Source organism: Hemicordylus capensis, chromosome 2, assembly GCF_027244095.1.
Source record: "Hemicordylus capensis ecotype Gifberg chromosome 2, rHemCap1.1.pri, whole genome shotgun sequence".
Classification (NCBI taxonomy): Eukaryota; Metazoa; Chordata; class Lepidosauria; order Squamata; family Cordylidae; genus Hemicordylus; species Hemicordylus capensis.
Genome location: NC_069658.1, coordinates 118,235,052 through 118,252,852, shown reverse-complemented (window position 1 = coordinate 118,252,852; position 17,801 = coordinate 118,235,052). Strand labels below are relative to the sequence as shown.

At 40.8% G+C, this 17,801-nt stretch overlaps 1 protein-coding gene and 1 long non-coding RNA gene across 5 annotated transcripts in view; one reads left to right on the top strand and one right to left on the bottom strand.

Annotated features, from left to right (window-relative positions):
* Positions 1–9,120, top strand: part of TTC39B (tetratricopeptide repeat domain 39B) — a 136,628-nt gene extending 127,508 nt beyond the window's left edge. For all 4 annotated transcript variants that reach the window (XM_053291116.1, XM_053291115.1, XM_053291119.1 and 1 more), the window contains one exon: positions 278–9,120. In XM_053291116.1, the coding sequence (XP_053147091.1) occupies positions 278–374 (97 nt within the window). In that variant the 3' untranslated portion in view covers positions 375–9,120. The remainder of the gene's footprint in view (positions 1–277) is intronic.
* Positions 1–17,416, bottom strand: part of LOC128342923 (uncharacterized) — a 37,230-nt gene extending 19,814 nt beyond the window's left edge. The window contains exon 1 of the long non-coding RNA XR_008315248.1: positions 17,349–17,416. This is a non-coding gene — a long non-coding RNA (uncharacterized LOC128342923). The remainder of the gene's footprint in view (positions 1–17,348) is intronic.
* Positions 17,417–17,801: the final 385 nt, after the last annotated feature.

The window sequence follows — 17,801 nt, the reverse complement described above, 5'->3', positions numbered from 1 at the left end:
GTATAAAAATATGGGGGAGAGGACTTCCTAACCAGGCACTCCCAGTGCCTGGCTTGTATAATGGGACATTAGTTTCTATTACAGGATTTACTTAGAGCAGAACCATGAACATGAAAACTGTAATGGTTCTGTACAGATTTATTCCATTATTTTCCAATCTCTTTCCAACTTGTATTACTATATGAAAACAGCACAGGAGAAAAAATAGATTAAGTAAAAGCCAGAAAAAAGAGAGATTAAATAAAAAGCAAGTTGCCTAACTTTTTTTACTTTGCAGAAACAATTATAAGGACTATTCCATGGAATCCCGGTTACACTTCAGAATCCACGCAGCACTTAACAGTCTTAAAGTGACTCCTGCTCCAACACCTTGACATCGGGGCTGATATTAACACAAGTGTCTACAAGTGATTATTTGAAAGCTTAAAAAATCATGTAAATGCTGTGACAATGATATATTTTTTATCATTTGTGATATTTGAATGTGTCATCCATTGGGGCGCTTCTTTTTTCTATGGTGCACTTCCATATCTCTGCTTGATATTTTAGAGGAAGACCTTCTATTTTGCTTATAAAAGGATTCATTTAGTGTTTGACATGAAAGGGGAGTATTTTAAAAGACAATTGCTGGTGCAATAAAGAGTAATTAAAACAATTTATTTTTTTATGAGGAGACTAATATTGTTTATGCAGTGAAACTGTGTGATGATCCTAGTTCATAGTTTCATCATTCCATAAAGGCTTGAATTTCTGCAATATTTTTATTACAACTTTTTAGTCATAACTGTAAACAAAAACAAAAAAGTTGGCTGCTGGTAGCCGTAGTTGTGTATTTGGCATTTGAAGCTTAGATTTATGTACCAAAGATATGACTGATCATATTGTAGCCAAAAAGAATGAATGGCTTGAAGTCACTTCATGAATGTTATCTTGAATTCAGTGCAATATACTGACAATGTATCTCTAAACAACATTAAAGGAAGATAGTTTTTTTCATTTGGTTTGTAAAGCTGTTCTTAAGATACATGCAGGAAGCCTTTCTCAATGGTATATGGTTAATCCCATAATGGTGCAAGGTTTAAAAAAACACTGAATAATAGCAGCAGTTCAATTATTTGTCCCACTGTATGTATTTAATTAACTGATGTTATTGAGAGTGAACTGTACAATAAGGAAAGCTGTTCTAAATCCTGAGAACTGACACTCCCTCAGCTCCCACCACAATGGTCAATGGGCACCTTTTTGTATTTTGTGTGTGCATGGGATGTTTTCTCAAATTCCACTTTAAATTACTATTTCTTAAGGGAAATTGACTCCTTTTTAAGGTGTATTCAGCATAATTATCACTGCGAGATCTTTGAATATACTTGCGTTGTGAAACAGTTGTCCAAATGCTTCCAAACAAGATGGCTCTCTTATTGTTCAGCTCAGTCCCCTGTTACTGACTTTTGGAACCTCCAGGCAGGTATATGTTTCTCTGGACATGTACACTGTCTGTCCAGATTCAGTCCTTTACCAATATAATGAAAATATGTTTAAAAACAAGAACAAGTTCTGTTACATTAAGGACCAAATCTATCCATTGTGAGTGTTTACTGGCTTCATATAAAATTGTATATTTATAGTACATAACGTTATGAGTACAGTTTGAGGAAATAATTTTTCCTTGCCATTAGGCACACTTTGTACTTAGGTTATTAATTGTGTGTTGCTAAATTAGTGGGAATTTGGAGTATTAGAGTTTAATTTTTAAATATAACATTTTAAATGTAATTTATATTATCACAATTGTGCTGATGGATATTGGACACCGTCCTGTTCATAAGAAGCAATTGTAGGAATAAAAAGGACAACTTGTTGTTTGTTTGTTAGTCCAGCTTTCTAAATTAAATTAAAGGGTTTTCTCAAAGTAATGGTGCTGGATTGTTGAAAACTATGTCCAACAGCCTTCTTTGTTTCTTGCTATATTTGATCCAGCAATCTTTTTAAAAATAATTTATTCTTCTTTCTAAAGCCCTCTCTCAGATCTTATGAGTACCCTGAGCACTCATGGTTACAGTGTGCAAAAGTGGGAGGAAGTCCCATAGTCAACCACCTGCTCTTGCCAAAGATCATGGTTACAGTGCAGTTTGTCCAAAGGGGGCAGTGCCTTGACCGTGATCGTGGAGAATCCATGAGCTGCAGCCTGCATCCAACCAGTTTGCAGCATTATGGATTTGCCAAAATCATGCTTACGCTGCCGCCCACTTTGGACAAATGGCACTGTAACCGTGATCATTGGCACAAGGGGGTGATTGATAGTGGGGCGGTGGGACTAACTTCCTTCCCATTTTTGCCTGGTGCAATCATGATCTCCCAGGGCTTAACTTTTGATGTCCTCAGTTTGGCAGTAGAGGAGGCATTCGTTTCTCTTGGCATTTTAAGATCATTAAAATTTCAAAGAAGTGGGACTCCCTTGTTACATTCAGGATTAATTCAAATAAGGTGAATTAGTGCCAAGTCTAAGGATCACTGCACATCACTTTTCCAGCTATGAATATTAATACTCATGCCAAGAAACACATAGAGTGTAACTTAAGAGTTCTGGCACAAATTGCTTTCTTCCTCTCAGTTCATAAGACAGGATGAGTGTTCAACACATTATTTTAGTTCAGATGTGGGGTTTGCAGACAAGCAGTTGTGAGCAGGAGAAAACAAGACTTGGGTTTGTTTACTAACCATTGCTTAATTATAGCACTAATTTACTCTTACTGGCCAATATCCAGATTAATCTTGTACCAGTGGGCCAGGATTTTCTGTCACATAGGAAGTGGGGCACAATTTTTTATGATCCTCCTGCAACTTCCTGTTTTCTGAAATGAAGGGTAACCCAGTCATCAAGGGCATAGTTTTGGGAGTCACAGCCAGCTGCAGAACAAAGCGCTGAGGGAGACTGCTGAAAATTGTGTCCCCCTCCTCACGTGATAGAAACCCCTGGTGCTTCAGCGCAGTGTTAGACTACACTGGCCACTATTTCTCAAATACCCATGCCACGAGTATTCTTAAAATCTCAGTTCTTTTTTGTGTTTCAATGTCCAGGATTCTGTGTGCAGAACTTCATTAGTGTCACAGGGTTATTTAATAATGCTGTTGGACAAGAACATGGCAAACATACGTGGAATTACTCTTAGGTTTTGATATATTGTAATGTTAAATATATGCAGTTATTCAATAAGGTTAAGTCAATCTCACTTCACTAGTTATAATTTTGCACCAAAATGGTTATAATTATATATTTATGCTATATAATTGTTGCTTTTAGTGATATATTGCTTATAGAAATATATACTGCATTGTGCTTTTAATAACTGATAAAATAATGCCTTCCACCATTAATAGAACAGTTAATGAGAGATGGTGTGTTAGAAGTTAGCTTGTTGAAGGTTTTTATTGATGTAAACTATAATGGTCATGGTTATCAACTCTTGCACCTTTCTCAAGGCCAGAAAATAATATGGTAAATGGATTTGGAACACGTTGCCAGTAGCAACATGATGAAAAGCAACTCTTTTCTAAATGAACACATACATTATTTGGATTTCTTTTTAAATACTGGATTTGATTATAAATATAGTTTCTATTCTTACACTGCATGGCTAAAAAAAAAAGTTAGTTCCTTCAGTAGTACTCATTAGCTACTTTATTTATCGTGTCATTTCACAAAGCTATGTCAGAGGGTACTCATTTACCACTAGTATGTAAAAATAAAAAATAAAAATAGATTTTCAGCCTGATTCTAAGTATTTGTGCTTGGAAGTAGGACCTGCTTGGGTTCAGTAGAATTTATGTCCAGATGTGTGCAGAGGACTGCAGTCGTACTGGGCACTACCTCCTTTCAGTGATGCTGTACAACATTGAGAATAGTGTCACTAAACAGAATTTGGACCAAGATGGTATCCATACCTTGGTGTTGTTTTTGTCACAGTTCTGTCATCCTTTGCTAGGAAAGCAACTAATATTCTAGTTCTAAAAATAAATATGTGATTAAAAAACAAATGGCAGTGATAAATAGTATTAACTGGCTGAATAACTTGCTCTTTTGACTGATGATAAAGCATGATCACAGTGAGATTTTAGAGATTAGGCCCCTTCAGCATTAAAACATTCCCAAGAGCTGCCCACTGTGGTGCCTCATCCCCACATTCTTGTAGAGGCTGTAGAGAATATGTTAACTAAATATGGAACTGGATGTCTAAATGTTTAATAATGGGTATTTCATACGCAATTTTACTTTCAGCTGTACAAAATGGTGCTTCTCGTATAAGTGTAACGTCTTACCAGTACACAACAGCAAATGGCTGACAAATAGATAAACTTTATTACAATCGTAGATCAGACTGTACCACACAAAAAATTACACAAGGCTAGAGCATATAATACAAACAATGTAGCAAAACCCAGCCACATTGAAAGTGATCTCTTTACAAAGGTTAGATAACAAAAACTCTAAATAAAATTCATCGGAGTGACCTGAAACTTCCCCAAAAGAGGAGAAATTAGTTTTAAACGAGCATCACTATAAAATTTACAATATAAAATAACATGAGGGGTAGTTTCTATGACACCCATTCCACAGGGGCAAATCCTTAAATTAAATGGAATCCCTTTATATCTACCATTCCTAACAGCTGTCGGAAAGGCGTTTAGGCGGGCAAGAGTAAATGGACACCTAACTTTAGGGATAAGAATATTATCTAAATATGCTGCTGGTTTGGAATTAAAAAGTTGTTTCCTCAGATAGATACCACTCCTTAGACAGGCTGTATCCACTTGTAATTCTGTATCGGCAATATGCTGCTTAATAACCTGCTAGGCCTGATCATGTCCTAAGAATTTCCTCATGGGAGACCCCCAAATTGAAAAAGTTTATTTTTAACCAAGGTCTTCCACTTATAATTAAAGTCATCAATCATTACCAAGGAAGCCAGGCCTACATTGGCAAAAACCATTTTTAACCAAAACTTTATAATACAGGTCCAGCAACCCGATTCAACCATAGCGAGACCTACTTTTCGTCTAATAAGACAGTTGAGAATGCAGAGGGGAACTTGAAGAATGGCTCTAATAAATTTAGACTGTACAGCTCCCAGCGGGCCAAAATTACTAGGAGGCCCCAGTTAGGCACCATAAAAAAAATAAGGGATAGACTTTAGCAACAAATAACTTAATCGCCACTGGGATACATGAGGCCCCTCTCGTAAAATGGAATGATTTTATTTTATTTGTAGAAATTTGAGCATTTTGTATGGACAAATTTAAATGGGCGTTTCACGAGCCAGAAGACTGGAAAACAATTCCAAGATATTTAAATGAGTTGACCTGCTTGATTTTGTGCCCCTGCATAACACAACTGAGACATTTGGCGAACACTAAGATTTTCGTTTTGTGATAATTGACTTCAATGGATTCCTCCCTACAGAAATCATATAATATACCAAGGGCACATTTTAATCCTATGGGTGTCTCAGTCATGATGGCCATATCATCTGCGTATAGAAGAATGGGAACATGTCTATTGGACAGTTTTGGAGGATGAATGACAGGAGTCAAAAGACAGGACACTACAGAATTATTATAGATGTTAAACAAAATAGGTGCTAGTATGCAGCCCAGTCTTACTCCTCTAAAGGTGGAGATTTTTGAGGATAAATGACCTCTCAGGGTATATAGAACCTTTAAACAAGAATTTTTGTGTAGATTAATAATTAATAGCAGAAGGCGGGTGTCAATTGATAGTTCTTTCAGTTTCATCCAAAGTCTTTCCCTAGAGATGTAATCAAAAGCTGACTTTAAATCAATAAAGGCTACGTAGAGAGCAGAGCCAGGGTTTTGCGTGTATTTGGCTGCTAAAAACTGGAGGATAAAAGCATGCTCTATGGTGGACCGGCCCACTCTAAAGCCTGCCTGTTCAGAAGCTAAAACATTGTTATCCATCCAATCGGTCAGTTTGCCTAGTAGGTGTTTGGCGTATAGTTTGCTGATTATGTTTAAGAGGCTTATGGGTCGATAGTTAGCAGGATCATCACATTTCCCTTTTTTATAAATGGGGATTAAGATAGCTACTCCCCAATCCTTCAGTATTTCAGCTGTTAAATCTATGTACGTGAAGAGATAAGCTAGCATCGGAACCCACCAATCCAAATTTGCTAGCAAAACTTCGATGGAAATACAGTCAATTCCTGGGGCTTTGGCTTTTTTAGATTGTTTAATGAGGTTTTAAACCTCCATGCAGGAGATAGGCTCCCAGGGAGGCAAATCATCAATATTTAAATCAGTGTTACACACTGCTGCATCTAGTTTCTTATACAAACTGGAAAAATGTCCTTCCCATAACTCTGCAGATATAATAAATGGAGGAGGTATAGGAGCTCTATTTAATACAGGTGAAGCTAGCCTCCAGAATATAGTAGAGCTTTTGGATTTAGTGGCCTCTATTAATTCAGCCCAATTGCGTTTAACTAAATGGAATCTCTTAAATTTTAATAGTTGCTTATATTGTAGTTTCTTAGCGTGGAGCTCCTGAGTAGTAATGTTAGATGTGCCCTTGGCATAACACTTAAGAGCACTAAGTTTCTTTTTGCAGCTACACACTCCCTGTCAAACCTTGGGTGGGGGGAGAACTTTAAACAATTGCTGGATGGAGGAGACAAATCAACAAGAACAGGGAGCAATAGAGACAAAATGCTCTCATAGCTGTCTAGCACAGATCTCGTCAGAGAAGTGGCAGACCCTGCAATGATTACGTCGTGGAGACGGGAAAGATTAGTTAAATTAAGTGCATCAGTACGTTGCCTAGCTTAAGCCTCGGACCATCTTACCTTAGCCCTGGTCTGGGCACGGCTCCTGAGTACCCACTGGGTGTGCCCCACCCTTCAACCCGAGAGTCAAAAGGATCGGGAAGTGATCACTCTCAGAGCGGGGGAGAATTTGAGAATTACTCACCTATGAGGCCAAGCTATAAGTAATAGCTACATAGTCAAGCAGTGAGGGTTTCGGACCCGACCAAGGAGTAAATTCCACAGGACAGTCAGACGAGACTGCACCATTAAGTAAAAATAATTCTGCCTTATAACATCATAACAAAAAGTCTAAACTTTTTGGTCTAATATGGTCTAATATGCATTGCATATTACATCTTTGGACTGTCTCATGAGGAATGGGGCGGGGATAGGTAGAGATGGAGGGAACTGGTGAAATTTTCTAAACAAAGTGAAATCATCTGGGCCACCCCGAGAATTGAAATCCCCAACCACAGTCAAGTGTGCATGCAGATGTTTGGCGTGCATTTCTAGAACAAAACTCTCCAGTTTCAGCCACATCCCCTTCTCATCAACAGGCAACAACAGGCTTCTGGTGTTGGGGGGCTTGGGAGAATGCCCCGCGCATTTGAATGGGGCATTCTGGGACTCCTGTGGGCTGGGAGGTGCCCGACCTGCTTTCCCCACGAAACTGCTTGTGTGGAGAGCCTCAGTAACTTCCTTCCTCAGTAGCTGGTTTGGGCTCTGGGGTTTGTCCCTGGTTGCGGAATAATGTGTGTCCCAGGTGCCTTCCTGGAAAGCTGCTAAGGCTGTGGCTTCAACTAAGAGGATCCAGATACTTCCCGTGTTATGATCCAGCTGCCAATTCCCACCCCCCACTCAGAATTGCTTACTTACAACTATCATTACCTGTCCAACTTTGTTTCTTTACTTTTTTCTGACAGCAGGAAGCTGGACTGTAACTTCTTATATTGACTCTGTTACCTCAAAAAGAGGCATCTCCTCAAAAAGCTCCTATTAATGCTATTCTGGTAGGGTTTGTGTGTGTTTCTTCCCTTTCAGCACTTAAGGACATAAGAACAGCCCTGCTGGATCAGGCCCAAGGCCCATCTAGTCCAGCATCCTGTTTCACACAGTGGCCCACCAACTTCTCTGGGGTTTCTTGGTGACTTCAACAGTTCCTTCCCCAGCAATTCACCAGCACTCTCTGTCCATCCTCAGTCAAATGTAAAAACCTTCAGCTCCACATTTCTTCTCCCAGCTGTTGTGTTTTTTCCTTCCTTCCACACTAACCTCCCAGTTAAAGCCACACCCTTAGCGACTCCCTTAGCAACAGAGACCACATAACAATACATCAGTCAAACCAAGAATAAACCCATAACCAGTGTTCCCTCTAAGTCATATGCGTGTGTGCTCACTCACACATTTTTTATGTCTGCGCAGTTAATTTTAGATCCTGCTCAGACTGAATAAGGAAAGCCACACTCTGAATGCACATGCTTAATGTATATGGAAATCAATGTTGCCTCCAATGCAGAAAGTAGCAAGATATTCAGCAAGCCTCCCGTTACTTTTTTGAACAGTAGCCTTCCACACTAAAGAGCAAACTCTTGTTTACTCTCAAAGGAGTTTTTACAATCTGTGGCTGATGTCCTCATTGCCTGTGCAGAGGCACTGTGTGCAAAGTGCCTCTGCAGTATTTAATAATCTGGCATCCCACTGCATGGGTGGAGAGGGGGGACAATTTTTGTTGAACTCTCCTTCTCTTGATAGTACGCTCTTTAACACCTCTAAATATTTTTCTGAGGGTCACAGAATCCCCCACACACAGCAGACCGGGGCAATGTTTATTTGAATTACTAAACACTGCTGAGGTGCTTTGCACACAGTGCCTCTGCACCTTTACTGAAGAGGTCAGCCAGTTATGCAGGATTATTGTTCAAACCATAACAAATATCCTCCTCATATCTGCAAGTCCTTGTTTATGCCTAAAACAACTTTCTAGATTGCTCCCATTAATGATATGCACCTTCTGTTTATCTTTTGGAGTAAACATAACTTTTAATAACTTTGATATTATTTACAGTATATAGTCTCATTATTTAATTCTGTTTCCATTTGTATGGGAACACCATGCTATTTTTCTTTCTCGTACTCCTCTACCTTCATAACCAGTCATTGGTTTTAAGGCTTTATTTTATTTGCTTCATTTTTGGAGGCAGTTGATACTGTTCAGTGTTTCTGTGCGGTGTTCAGAGTTTGTGTGTTAGCTAAAGTAAATAATTGACATATATGAGAAATAAAGACAAGCGTGTTTTCTCCATTCTAACTTTGCATATATCTTATTACAATATCTGCACATCAAGTTTCCCCCCTGCTCATCTGTCATCTGTGATGTATGTAGGTGGTTTTTTAATTGCCTCCTCTATTTAAATGGCATTTGTATAACTTTGAAAATGGTGGTAATGTGACATTGGGGCAGACTTTTGCGGGAGCAACAGCACATCTTTTTTTAGTGTTCCTGAGTACTGTCCTCCAGTGGTACACTACTAATGCCACTTAGTCTATTGTGTGAACAAATAAATGCAAAGCTAGTGTCATATAAGGCCTAGCCTATGTTTAAAGGTTAAGAACATAAGAACAGCCTTGCTGGATCAAGGCCTATCTAGTTCACCATCCTATTTCACACAGTGGTGTTGGAACCTTTCCTTGTTGTTGGAAAGGTGGTTTCCACCAGGGTTCCTTCCAGGCCACAACAGCCATCTGAGAATTCTCCAGCCAGAATTACTGGGTAATTCTTAGCTTTAGAATAATCTTCAGTGACCTGACATTCAGCACCATTTTCTTGCAAATAAAAAAAAAGTAGGCTTCCCCCCACAAAAATAATATTACTGTCAAAGTCAGGGAAGACCAGGGAGGAAAAACCATTGGAAACATGACATCTAGATACTACTGAGCAATGTTATCCTGCAATCAATAAAATGTAGCTTTGATCTTTTAGATATCAAGGAAGCATTGGTTCAAATAAGTGCCTGCTGTGCCCCATTTATGAACAGGGCCTACAGGAGGAGAGGGACCTGCACACTAGAAATGAATTTTGCTTTACTATTTACCATTACTAGACAAAGCACACAAAGATCTCAAGAAAACTAGTTTTCAGCATCTGAGAATATACACAAAAACTCCCATATATTATACAATTTCTGCCTTCACGTTCCTGCAAAATTTTAACCCAAATATTTCTTATTGAACTTAAAAGCCAATCATTTGGCCATTGCTTATGCTTTTTTAAAGTGAAGAATTTGGCAACTGCTCATGTTCATAGCTGGCAGTGTGCCAATTCAGTGGGTGATTTCAGACAACTAAATAAACTGTGGTGTTTTGGACCACATCATGAATGGACTCTTTCACCTTCCTTGCCTCCCTGGTTTTGTCATTAAGCCATGACATTGACATATTCTGATTACAGCACAGCTCATCCAAATTCCGAACCCAGAGCTGTGCTTTAAAAGTGATTTACACACCACAATTAAACCAGAGTTTGATCATGGTTATGTTAACTCCTGTTAAAGCGCAGCTCTGGGCTCAGACAAAACAGGATTGTGGTTTAACCAAACTAATTGCAGTAAATATGAGCAAAGGAGATAGAAGAAGCATGCAGGCACAGATTACATTCACCATTGAATTAAACCATGGTTTATTGCACCATTCATTGAAGCTGTTCTCACGACCAGGGGAAATTGGGCTAAGGGAGCCTAACCCGATTTCCCCTGGTCATCTGCTGTGATGGGAGCTCCCGGCAGCAAACCAGCAAAACCACCCCTCCGCTAACCCTGTATGGTGGATTGTGTGCTTCCATGGGCTTGGGGGTCTATCCAGGATGCTCTGTGCACTCGTGCAGAGCATCCTGGGACTTCTGGGGGCCGTGCAGCCTCCGATCCCTGCCTTCCTTGCCGGCTCTGTGACGGAGCTGGCAATCGTGTGGGCAGTCGATACGGCCACCCAGAGAGAAGGCAGTGATCGTCTGCGGGGAGGTAAGTGTTTTGGGGCTTCCTCCCCACAGATGGCGGGAGCCTTCTGCAGCAACTGTGAGGATCACTTCTTTATGTAACATTGGTCTTTTCTTCTTAAAAACAAAATAAAATTGTTGCCTTGAAGGGCACTGTTCTGAGTCTAATGCTAGATTTCAACAGTTGCTGTATACAAGTTGTTGGAGATGGAATTCCAGTGCATCCAACTTTTGCACCAACTATCCTAATGACCACTAGGAGCACTGGGAGTAGAGGTAGTTAGTGAAGGTCTCCCTACCTGTCCCTGCTTGTCTACTCTATGACCCCTGCCTTCACTCCTCAGGTACTTCCTTTAGTGAGTCAGTCCTCTTCCTTTCCTCCTAGAGAGGATGGAAACCTCTCTCTCTCACCCTACCTGTTCATCATTATGTAGCTGATAGATAGGATAGGTCTTTCCTATCCCAAATGTAAAAAAAGAAAGATTGTGCCGTCGAGTCAGTGTCAACTCCTGGCAATCACAGAGCCATGTGGTTTTCTTGATAGAATACAGGAGTGGTTTACCATTGCCTTCTCCCACACAGTATGAGATGATGCCTTTCAGCACCTTCTTATATCACTTCTGCCCAATATAGGAGTTTCCCATATTCTGGGAAACACACCAGCAGGGATTCGAACCAACAGCCTCCTGCTTTCTAGGCAGGTTCTTCCCCGCTGCACCATTAGTACATTTGGTACATTAGTACATTTGGCATCCCAAATGTACTTCACCAATAAACTAGTTTAAGTAATTTTGTTTGTTTGTTTGTTCACTTTTTATACAGCCCTTCCAAAATGGCTCAGGGCAGTTTACAATTAATACAAAACTATTAAAATCAGTTAACAATTAAAACAGAAATTATAGAACAATGTAAAACAACAACAATTAGCAATTAAAGCATCATAAAACAGCAATTAAACAATCAGAACAATTAAACAATCCTGAAAACCAGGTTACAACATGAAAACCAATTACAACTATTTAAAAACCCTGGAAGTCCAGGCCTAACAGATAGGTTTTAAGGGCTCTCCTGAAGGCCAATAAAGAATTCAAATTGCGGATTTCTGCAGGGAGTGCATTCCACAGTTTAGACTCTACAGTGATCTCCATGCAACAACTAAACTCTGCACTCTGTAACTGGAGTGGTAGCTTTCTCGTTGCATTGCTAAATAAACACAACTATACAGCAATTTCATTATGGGGAATCTTTTCACCACCAATACAGACCAGTTGTAGTACAGAAAAAAATATAGCCTTGTGTCTCTGGTTGTATTATTTTGGCACTAGCTAGCAAAGTTGGGAATAAGAGTATAAATGGACGGCAACATTTCCATCTACAGCATGTTAACATTTCACCCTACAAACCTTCTAAGTGAAATATTATATGGCCTTAGCTAGTATTCCATTGGCATTTCCCTTGTGAAACGTTTCTAAGTCCTTCTGAAAGTACTATACAATCATTAAGTTTTTTACCTAAATGTATTTCTTGCCATCAGGAAAAGCAAGTACTTGTCTGCAGGACTTAATATAATGTCTATCAAAATGGAAATGTCTTTGCGTTTTATTCCCCCAATGGGAAATGGTACTTTTTAAGGAGTCTATGTCAAATCAAATAAGCATTTCTCCATATGATGATAATTAGATAAAGTTATCTAATACAAAGTCCAATACAATAAGCCACTGAGGCTATTCATATGAAATACTGACTACATTTGACAAATTTAAAAATAATTGTGTTAGATTTGAGTTAGCACCTGTAAGCCCGTAATTATAGCCTTGATGGTGCACTGTTTTGAGCTAGTCTCTAGTAGCTTGCATTTTTAATAAAATACGTACCAAACCTTGTAATTGAACTACAGTTAATTATATTTTAATTACATAAGTGTCTATCCAGAGTATATTTAATAATTATTCATATTGAATGTTATTCTGTGTGTCAGCATACAGAAACATGTAGAGTGTATTAGAAACTAACCCATAAATATATTTCCACAGATGGAGTTATGAGGTTTTTCTGCATCTATCAAATGGGTGGCACCAACACATGATCAGTTAGCCTAGGGTAATGGCGCGTTCGTGCCTTTAGCCCGAGCTAACAGCCGGGGCTCCCTTGCAGGTTTGCTGCTGTGCTGCCACTGGGTTAGCCACATGGCTCCCAGCAGTTCTCACACGCAGGGGAAAACCGGGCTGGGCCTCCCTAGCCTGGTTTTGCTTGTGCATGAGGACAGCTTCATTGATTGATTTATTTTTTAAGCTCCCCTAAATAAAAATGGGAGGGAGGAAGCCAACCAACTCTTCCTTGGAAGAGCATTCCAGAGGGAAGGGGCCACCAAGGAGAAAGCCCTATGCCCACATGACTGCTAAATAAGCCTCGCATGGAGGTGGCCCACACAGGAAAGGCCTTCACTCTTATAGGATGGGCAGAATCGTGTGTGCCCTGAGAGGAAGGCAGGCAGGCCAGGGGAGAGCATAACATCAGCTCCCATAGAGACCAGCTCTGGCCTGTGGGGACTGTTGGGGCAGCCCCCCCCCAACCTTCCCAGGGCTACTGAAAGACCAGTGTGCCCTGAGAGGAAGGCAAGAAAGGATGCACCCAGGCCAGGAGCTCTTGTCCTCAGCTTCTGAAAAGACCAACAGCCTGAGACATTTTATTGATCTTCTGTGATTTGCTCCTATTAATATTGTAAACTGCTTTGGGTGCCTTTGTCAAGGCAGAAAGGCAGTATAAAAATGTCCCAAATAATAATAATTCATGTGGGGAAAGGTGATCGGGTATCCTGGTCCTAATCCATGAAGAGCTTCAAATGGCTGCATTTTGGACCAGCTGATGCTTCTGGGGGGTCTTCAAGGGCAGCCCCTCATAGTGTGTTACAGTAATCCATTGAGATGTAACAATGGATCACTTGTAGCATGGATCACTTGACCAAAAGAGAGCCAGCGTAGTGCAGTGGTTAGAGTGCTGGACTAGGAGTGGGGAGACCCGAGTTCAAATCCCCATTCAGCCATGATGATACTTGCTGGGTGACTCTGGGCCAGTCACTTCTCTCTCAGCCTAACCTACTTCACAGGGTTGTTTTGTGGATAAACTTAAGTATGTAGTACACCTCTCTGGGCTCCTTGGAGGAAGAGCGGGATATTAAAAAAAAAATTTAAACAAAAAAACCACCCCCAATTCTGGTCCAGTAACAGGTGCAGCTGGCACACCAACCAAAGTTGGACATCCTGGTGTAATTCTGGGTCAAGGAGGATGCTTAAACTAAGAAGATGGTCCTTCAGTGTGTGGGAATCTCATTCATCCATTCATGTGCTTCACCAATTTAGATGAACCCATTCTGTTGGACACCCCAACATTAGATCCAGAGGTACTGGCCCAGAAGTATATGGAATTCAGGCCTGTGTCTGATTTCATTTTATATTAAGAGTTCAATTAAATGCCCGAACTTGAGGTGAACATGATGCCCAGATCTCATGACTGCCTGGTAAATGATTTGTAGAGGCAGGGGTAATCTAGCATTGGTTATCAGTGTTTGTGGAACTCAGAAGAGACGCAATGGGTCAGGCTTAATTACCAGTCTCACACTGCTGAAATTAACCTGCTGTCCAGTAATCCCCTTACCTCACTGACAGGATGCTTCTGCCTTAGTCAAATGTGTTGATTAACTTGCCTCACACATGTACCCCTTTTGATGTTACTTTAAATATTCTTTTGTTATAATTACACACTAGATAGAGGTACACAAGAAGTAATTTAATTGCTGTCTCACACAAATAGAATTAACTCTTTCACTAACTCCTGACTTTTAACATTCTTGGGACAAGGCAGGAGAAGATGTAGATTTGTTTTGGGGAATGACAACAGAACAATACTCTGCTAACAGGAGAGACCCTGTTTACCCTGGACTGACCAAATATCCTGAGCTAATTTTGATAATTAAAAGACGATAGACGCCTTTTGTGATCCAGAAGACTCAAATGAACATCAAAGGATGGAATCACTATAAGAAGGAGTCTCTGGACATGGCAGAGGGAAGTCTTGTGCCTACAGGCAGTCTTTTGCCTACAAGCAATCTTGTGCCTACAAGCAAGATCTGCTCATGAGCAATCCATGGGTTTGCTGCCCAAGCCGCGGGGCTAGAGGCAGGAACTCTTGCCATGGGAGAAGGGACTGTTTGTGACTTCTGCTGCGAAGTGAGAAGTCAAGACTTCCCCAGCCATGGTGCTCTGACTCTCAGCCGTGCTCTGAGCAAACTGCATGCTTGATCTAAAAGCTCCTGTCTCCAGCCAAAAGCTCCTCTCCTTCAGCTGAAAGCTCCACCATTCTCAAGCCTCTGATCCGGGTAATATGCCTCCCCACAAGCCTTGGATCCCTCTTCCCTCCTTCCTACTAATCCCTGCTACCCCCTTCCTAAGCCCCCCCTTCCTCCTCCTCCTTTCTCTGCTTCTCTCTAAATGTTTTATTTAGGATTTGTTAGATTATTAGATATCTGTAATTACTGTTTGCACACACATATGTTAGTTAGGCACATTACACTACACCTTGAATCGGAAACATGTTTTTAATGTGGATTATTTCATCCTGATGAGCAACTTTTTATAATAAAGCCCATTGAACTTTCTGAGTGTGTCTCTCTCTATCTCTGTTTGCGCGCTCAGATCCTACATGGTCACCATCTCCAAGAACCAATTCAGTTTGTGTATGATGTGACTTTCCCTCTTTCCCTCTGAGCATGTACAGAGTGCGAAATCAGGTGTAGTTCACAACAATTCCAGGGATCCTTGCTACAAAAGGGAATACAACTTCACCAAGCACCTAAGGTTCTTCCTCCGTGCCCCCGAGATATGGAGGAAACTTGAAGCTGGAGCTGCAGACAATCACACGTCTTGGTTTATTGGAAGTAGCCAAGTTGAGTCAAAGGTACACCCTCTGTCCACATCTCCCAGACTGGCTTTTTAAAAGCCAAATTTTGGGTTACGGCCCATTTGACTCACGAGTATACCCCTTAGGTTCTGGCCATGCTGTCTCCCAGTCTGTCCTGCCCTGCCCTACCCTATGACAGGCAAGCTCCCCTGCATCAGCCGCCTTGAAGTCATTGGTCTCAAATGCAAAGGGGGCTGGCTTGCCAGAAATGAACCAGAGGCTCATGAAGAGACAATAGCATGCACCTCAGAGCAAGCAGCACTCAATTTGGCAAACCAACTTCAAATCTTGGTTACACAACTAGGTTTCACACTCTGAGTGACTCTCTCATTCCTGCCTTGGTGTGGGTTCTGATGGTCACAGACAAGTTGGTCATCAGCTTTGCAAGCAGGTTCTATGTCATGTGTGAACCCAGCCACTGTCTTCGCCAGATTTAATTTTAGCTTGTTAGCCCACATCCAATGATTCACAGTCTCCAGGTACTGGTTCAGAACATCTACCACATCTCTAGCTGGGATGGCACAGATATAGATTATCTCTTGTTAGCAGAGAAGGACTTTGGAGCATGCACACAAGCATGTTATGGATCACAGAGAAAAGGGAGGATAATTAAATGGGGGGGGGGCAGTTTAATAAATAGATATAAATAAATTGTAACAAAAACTCTTCCATGGTTAACATAGCAATGTGGCACTTTCAAATTAATACAAGATCTGTCACAGAAGGGGTTTTCCCCATCTTTGCCTCTTAGGTTTGACATTGTTTATGCTAAAAGCATAATTGCACAAAGGATTTTGGACACTAAAAGGAAGACTGTGAAAGCTTCAGCCCAGTGTGTCTGTTCACCACTGGCCAACGAGTTGAGCTTCCTGCACTTAAATAAAAGTGCTCTTGCCTGATATATTTATCTATGCTGAAATACCTAATTGCTTTCTCTTTGATCAGTTTTAATGCTTTGTTCTCTCTGCTTCCTGAAAGTCACTTCAGAGGTATCCCAGTGGTACAAAGATTATGCCTCCATAATTCAGGCACGATTGAATCTCTTATATGTTTATTTGTTGCAGTTTTAACAGGCATGCAGGGAAGAGTTTAGTGTTGCTACTGATTTGATCTCTGCCTGAGAGGTCCACTGAACATGTACTTGCATACTGTTTTGAAGGAATTAATATACTGTCACTTGGAAAGCAGTTAAATCTTGCTGTTAATACCATTAATTGTCATGTTGGACAATTAATCTGGTGTGGTAATCTTGTGGCTCTGCTATTTGTGTTCTCTTTTCTATTGCTTTGTTGTGGTCAATGAACTAATAAAATATGATGGTGATGATGATGATGATGATGATGATGATGATGATAAATTAGTAAGTGGCTTTCAAAGTGATTTGAGTTGTGCACCCCGATCTGATAGGATTGTAGAAATATGCTTAAGAATGCAAGTTATTCTGCCAAGACTGAAAAGCAACAGTCATTAATAGCATTGGATTGATTAATAATAGCACTGGATTAGTTTTGAATTTTTTAAAAAGCTTACAAAGTTAGCTTTCCACAATAAGTTGAAGAATTAATAATGTAAGCAACAGTAAATACCCTATTGCTTGAAAACCTGATGAACTCTAGAAGCTGGAGGATTCTTCCTGGTAAAATGGAAAGCATCTGCAACAAAGGAAGAACAAGAATGCCATCAGCTTTTCAATCTCACTAGCTGACCCCGCACAGAGCATCCGGGCGCTCTATGGGGCCGGCAGTTACCTCCCCCCCCGTTCTGCCCCAGTCTCTGCTTCCGGGCCCAGCCACCTCTCTTCCCCACTGCCACTTCTGTCCCCTGCCCACTTTCTTTTCCCCCTCCTGGGCCTTGCCTCCGCGGCCCAGCTGGGCCTGCTACCTCTGACCTCCACAGCTCCTCCTGGGTGCGTCCCAGCCAATCAGGTGCGTCTACCGCCCAGCCAATCAGCTGGGCCCTGAGACGCACATTCCAAGGCACACCCAGGAGAATTAATATAATAGATTTATAGTATGGAGAAACTGGCACCATCAAGATGG